This window comes from Clupea harengus, chromosome 16 (assembly GCF_900700415.2).
Source record: "Clupea harengus chromosome 16, Ch_v2.0.2, whole genome shotgun sequence".
Classification (NCBI taxonomy): Eukaryota; Metazoa; Chordata; class Actinopteri; order Clupeiformes; family Clupeidae; genus Clupea; species Clupea harengus.
Genome location: NC_045167.1, coordinates 10,819,660 through 10,825,871, shown reverse-complemented (window position 1 = coordinate 10,825,871; position 6,212 = coordinate 10,819,660). Strand labels below are relative to the sequence as shown.

Genomic DNA, 6,212 nt, shown 5'->3' with positions numbered 1-6,212 from the left:
GACTTTTCGGCTATGTCAATCTCTCACACATTAAAAGCTTCTCTGCGGTGCATTCTACGATTTACCCCGATTCAAGGAAGGTGAGCCAGTGAATGAAATGCGACAGAACGTTTAGAGAAGGAGACCGTATCATCCTCAATGGAGAGGGGAAAAGAGAACTGAAAACATTGGAAATCCTATCGCTACCTGTCCCGGAACCAGGCACGGGCTGGACCGTAACGATGGGCATGCTCGCCATATCAACTGCAAAGTACAACACGTGAACTGAATAGCTTCAGCAGTGGACTGAAGAATCCCAAATACTGCACAGGCCTATGCTCAATCCACAGATTTCTTTCATTAACTGGACCAAAGTGTAGCCTTTTGCCTAGCCCAGATAGTATAATCTATGCGTGTCTCACCTTTGTGTTCATGTAGTTACATCATAACCCTCCTAAAGGTCATGTTTCAAACTTTATTTCGCCTGTGCCTGCCACCTCAAACTTGTGTCTGACAGGTTGCTGTTCTATGCAAAATTGTGCTCTTTCAGAACGAGCTGTGTGTAATTGTTGAGTGAATAATGTGTCCTGCTGTATTTCTGTAATAAAATTGCAAGACTACTGTAATTTTGTGCATAATGACTATCACAATAAACACATGCACTGAGTGGTTTCACAGATAAGCCTACACATAATGGCCTACAATAATCCATAACTGAACAAGTGGCCTATGGCAACTACTTTAAAAACCTTTAAAAGTTAAAATGGTTTTATTCCAGGCCCAAGTGTGGTAATTGAATAGTTGATCACTTGTGTCTGTCTGTCTGTGTGTGTATGTGTGTGTGAAAGAGAGAAAGAGAAAGCCTAGCCATTCCTTTAATTCACGCACATCTTACATTTCTCGCGCTTTGATTGCTTTTAACATAGCGTATGGACCGAAAGCTACTGCTGGCGCAACGCAATGCCCAGTTCTCCGTGAAGTGCGCGTCAATTATGCATGCCAGAAAAGACTATCCCGAGCTGAACTGTTTCCTTCACTTAACCGTTTCCTGACCACAGAAAAAAAAAACATAGTTCATTATAGAGACAAAGGAGTCAGATCCCCAAATATATGCCATGGGGTAGGTTGCTGTAAGTCTCTTTACCTTTATAAATAACGTGAAAATAAACCCGTTAGGGCCCATATCATCACCAAAGCTCCCAGGCACTTACAAAAGAGGGCGATATAAGAACCCATGTCCTACTTAGAACCAAAACAACTGTGTAGACAATAGGCTGTATCCGCTGCCTACTCCATGATGATTGAGCCTTTACCACTATCTCACAATTTGTGTGACAGAGGAAACGTTAGGCTTGTGATGCTACCCCCGTAGAGCAGATGCTGCCGGCGGAGACTGTGGTGCTGCAACAAGAGACCAGCCGCGGCTCGGCTTGGATCGGGATCAGTGCGCATGCTCCGTCCTTGCCGTTTACTGTATATTCACAGTGGAAAAAAGGGCAGGCAACAAAACCAGGGTTTTTTACAGCAAAGTGACTTCTGCTATGTAAATAACCTCCAGGGAGACAAAGAGGAATATCAACAGGTATGGTTTTAATTGATACATTCGTTGTCGTCTCTGTTCAATTGGCATTTGTGTGTGGGTCGAATCGTAGTCAATTCGAAGCGGTTACTTAGAAATTGCTTTGCCTAATGGACGTGCGGTTTGGCTACAGACAGTCCAGCGATGTACTGTCAGAAATGCAACGAAAAAATCTTTGTCTTGTAGAATACGAAACGTCGACGTTTTTGCTGCGGCTTAAATGTCTAATTCTATGTAAAACGTGCTAATATGTTCAAACGTGTATTTGAAGTGTACTATTTGATATGCCAAAAATTCCTGCGACGCAAACGTTTTATTTATAATTACAGATGGTAGAACGCTCCCTATGCATTCGCAATGTCATAGAATCTCATTGTTCGTCTTGGTAGGCATTTTCTGAGATTATTTGGTCATTCGTAGGTTTCTGTGTTATACCATATATTTCAAATGATCAAATGCTAAAATATTTCCAACAAAGCCTGTGTAGATGGCAAATTTCATTTTGTGGATTTTCCCCCGTTTGTACGCGACATATGCTCCGGAGGGTGTTGATTAATGTTCAGTTCAATGAACACCTTAATCAAAAGAATGGCTTTTTTGCCTGAACCCAATCATTTCAAGCAACAGTCGATCAGGCTGAAACATGAATGCATAATTCTATGTGCGCCCTCTGCTATTTTTTTTCCACAATACGAGGGCTGGGTGATACGGGGCTTCTCCCGCTAAGATAGCCTACATCAATTCTGCGGGGTCTTTGGGTGTGATCAACAGCTTTCCTGCTGCATTTCTATAAATGTTTCACAGGCTTTACGCTATAGCGACTAAACAAAACCTCCAATTTAAAAGCCCTTTGTTTGTCGTGCATGTTTCGACTGCCCATAAAATACAACACTGTCGAAACAATTGTTCACCACTTCTCTTATTTTAATTTTCTTCGCCTTGGATAAGATGTCATTCTTTCGGTGATATGCGTTCGGTTTTTGTGGACACTCTATATTCATTAGTTCATTGTTGTAACTATGTTTAATTGTGATGTTTTATCGAGCTATATACATGCACGACGCCAGCGAGAGCACCGCTAGCACTGCATACCATTAGAATTTCAATGTGCATTTTAAACGGGAAAGGAAAACAGATTTCACAAAAGAACACAGACGCACGGCTCTTATGCAACTTCCACACCTGGAGTATAGGCTAACGGCAGAAACGTACAGAAATCCAGCATTGGCGTTTTGTGGTGAGAGACAATTCCGATGGGTGGATCACGTTTTTCAGGGAATATTTTTTTCACTTTTCTCTTCCTTCTTTAGGTGTGATGAGACAAAAGAACAAAGGATGCCTTAGAAGCGAGGCTGCCAACAAGCGTGGAATCAGCTTGAAAGCACACCAAATGGATATATCGCCTCCCCACGCCTTCAGATCATGAAACAAAGCTGAAGCTACTAAGTCATCTATATGATCCCTCCATCTATGGCGAACTATAGCCATGCAGGGGACCACAACATCTTGCAGAATGTCTCTCCTCTCGCCACCTTCCTCAAACTGACCTCTCTGGGGTTCATCATCGGCGTCGGCGTCGTGGGAAACCTGCTTATCTCCATCCTGCTTGTCAAAGACAAGAGCCTGCACCGGGCGCCCTACTACTTCCTGCTGGACCTGTGCGCCTCGGACATCCTGCGCTCTGCGATCTGCTTCCCCTTTGTGTTCACCTCGGTCAAGAATGGCTCGGCTTGGACGTATGGCACCCTCACCTGCAAGGTGATCGCCTTCCTGGGCGTGCTCTCCTGCTTTCACACGGCCTTCATGCTGTTCTGTGTGAGCGTCACGCGCTACCTGGCCATCGCGCACCACCGCTTCTACACCAAGCGACTAACCTTCTGGACGTGTCTGGCCGTCATCTGCATGGTGTGGACGCTGTCTGTGGCCATGGCCTTCCCGCCGGTGCTGGACGTGGGGACGTACTCGTTCATCCGTGAGGAAGACCAGTGCACGTTCCAGCATCGCTCGTTCCGGGCTAACGACTCGCTAGGCTTCATGCTACTGCTTGCGCTCATCCTGCTCGCCACGCAGTTGGTCTACCTCAAGCTCATCTTCTTCGTGCACGACCGTCGGAAGATGAAGCCCGTCCAGTTCGTGCCCGCCGTCAGCCAGAACTGGACCTTCCACGGCCCCGGTGCCAGCGGACAGGCGGCCGCCAACTGGCTGGCCGGGTTCGGACGTGGGCCTACCCCGCCCACCCTACTTGGGATCCGCCAGAACAGCAACGCGGCGGGCCGGCGTCGACTCCTGGTGCTGGACGAGTTCAAGACAGAGAAGCGGATCAGCCGGATGTTCTACATCATGACGTTCTTCTTTCTGGCACTCTGGGGGCCCTACCTGGTGGCGTGCTACTGGCGCGTGTTTGCCGGAGGCCCAGTGGTGCCCGCTGGGTACCTGACTGCGGCCGTGTGGATGAGTTTCGCCCAGGCGGGTGTCAACCCCTTCATCTGTATTTTCTCCAACAGGGAGCTCAGGCGCTGTTTCAGCACCACCCTGCTCTACTGCAGAAAATCCAGGTTACCTAGGGAACCCTATTGTGTTATATGAAGGCTTTGGGGGGTTGATGTTGGATGTTGTTGTGTTGGATTGTTTTTTTCCTCCTCCTTCTCCTCCTCCTCCTCTTCTTTATTCCTCCTCTTATTCTTCTTCTACTACTTCTTTTTCTTCTTCTTCTTCTCAGTCATTTCTTCCTTTTTTATTGTCCCCTTTTAGATCCCGATGTGAATCTCGGGGATTTGTGTCATTGTACAGCTCTCCTCTTACTCTCTCCTTCCTTCCTTCCTTCCTTCCTCCCTTCCTTACCCCTTCCCTCCCCTCCTCCTCCTTTGCCTACACCTCCTCCTCTTCCTTGTCCTTGTTACCATGGCAGAGGGAGAAAAAAAAACTGTCAATCAAAGGCTTCTCCAAATGACTGAACATCAAACATGGAGTTTGAAGGGAATAAAAAGAGCAGGATTCAGAGAAGTCCTCCCATGTTTATGTTTTAGTAAACAACCACTTGCTGTTTGAAGGCCACACGCAAAAAGAAAGAAAGAAAAAAAGAAAAGAAACGGAACATCAACCAAGGACTGGCCACCTTGCTATGGATAATTTTTTTCTGGCAACTTGAGGTTTAATTTTAGGAATCAGTGGAATTGATTTTTTTTTTCTTTTTTTTTCAAAGTTGCACTAAAGTGAAGAAATTAAAGATGCTTTATGCTCAGATGCATTGCAAAGGACGACTTGTTCTTTTTGTTTTTTTCCCAGACTAAGAATATGAATGCTTTTATTTGCATCAGACATCTTATTCACTGTAAAGTAAAACGAAACACTTTGGGTTGAGAGACAGTTGGAATACATCTTCACAAGAGGATAAAAATTGATTTTCAGTAAATGTAAGTGATATCTATTTCATTTTTTCCGGCGGGGGCTCCGAGAACTAATGATGTGTGGGTTTTTTTGAAGTTGCAACCTAAATTATTGTTGTTCAATGACTCATTGAGTATGTCCCTATTGTCTGACATCATTCATTTTTGTTATGACATTTTCTATCTGACTGAAAATGATAATGATGTTTGGATAAAAAAGCTTAACTCTCGAAAACCTTGTGCTACAACAGACAGTGGAAAAACTAGTTAAATGTGTCATGTCCATGTTACCTGAACACTGACGTAATGCCAGTCTTTTCCGATACCACTCCAGGTGTTTTTGCCTTAATGGTTATGATGATCATTCTGTTTTTCGCTGTCGGCAGGTCGATACATTCACTCCGCAAGAGATCCTGACACGAGAGTTTTCTTTTTCTGTCTCCTCACGTATATGTGAAGTGCATGGTCATTTAGTTCCTTAAAGAAAAGATCCCCACGCTCATAAAACGTCATTACAGGCCATAAAACAATCCCATTGTTTTTTTGTTCAATTCTGGAAAAAAAAAAAGTTTGGTCCACCCCCATTGAGTGCTTTAAGCACTGGAAAGCATGTGGTGTGTATGTGAGTGTGCCTGTGCGTGTGCGTGTGTGTATGTGTTTGTCCTTAAGTCAGACAGCTGTCACGTCAAGACCAGAGCCTTAGTATGAGATCTTGCACAATTTGTAAAAAATGTAAAAGGAAAAAAAAAACTGTATTTAAGGCACAGCGTCTTGTTTCTACTTTCCTTACATTTGCTCTCTACTGATTGTTTTGAACAACTTACTTTTTTCTCTTGTGGCCATTTTAATATTTATTCTGTAATTCTTTTTGTATATTATAGGTAGATAGTGTGTAAGTTTGTGAGTCTTTCATTTTGAAGTCCCGGACGTGAGTACTGTTTCAGTTAGGATTGCATTTGCTGAAAGTTATCAGTGTAATCTGTTGCTTACGTTTTTGAAAAAAAATAATAAAATTTTACATTTTGCAAGCCTGTTTTTCCCCCCCTCCACCTTACAAACAACAACAAAGATCCATTAGGCTGCTTACCTGTTTCTTATTTGGGATGCATACCTGATTAAAAAAATGTTTGATTTATATCTGACAATTAATTAGCCATTGTTGACTAGGTAACCCACAGTGAAAAATATGTGTGACTGTATTTCAAATCATGCCAAAATCTTCATCAAATGTTGTGCCTGAGTTAGTTTTGCTATGACAGACCTGCCCT

The 6,212-nt window shown here is 43.8% G+C and overlaps 1 protein-coding gene across 1 annotated transcript in view; it reads left to right on the top strand.

The window, feature by feature from the left end:
* gpr85 (G protein-coupled receptor 85) overlaps positions 1–5,972 on the top strand; it is a 6,066-nt gene extending 94 nt beyond the window's left edge. Inside the window, exons 1-2 of the mRNA XM_031583019.2 lie at positions 1–1,561; positions 2,869–5,972. The exon at positions 1–1,561 is cut by the window's left edge and continues 94 nt beyond it. Coding sequence (XP_031438879.1) covers positions 3,014–4,144 — 1,131 coding nt within the window. The 5' untranslated portion in view covers positions 1–1,561; positions 2,869–3,013 and the 3' untranslated portion in view covers positions 4,145–5,972. The remainder of the gene's footprint in view (positions 1,562–2,868) is intronic.
* The last annotated feature ends 240 nt before the right edge of the window (positions 5,973–6,212 follow it).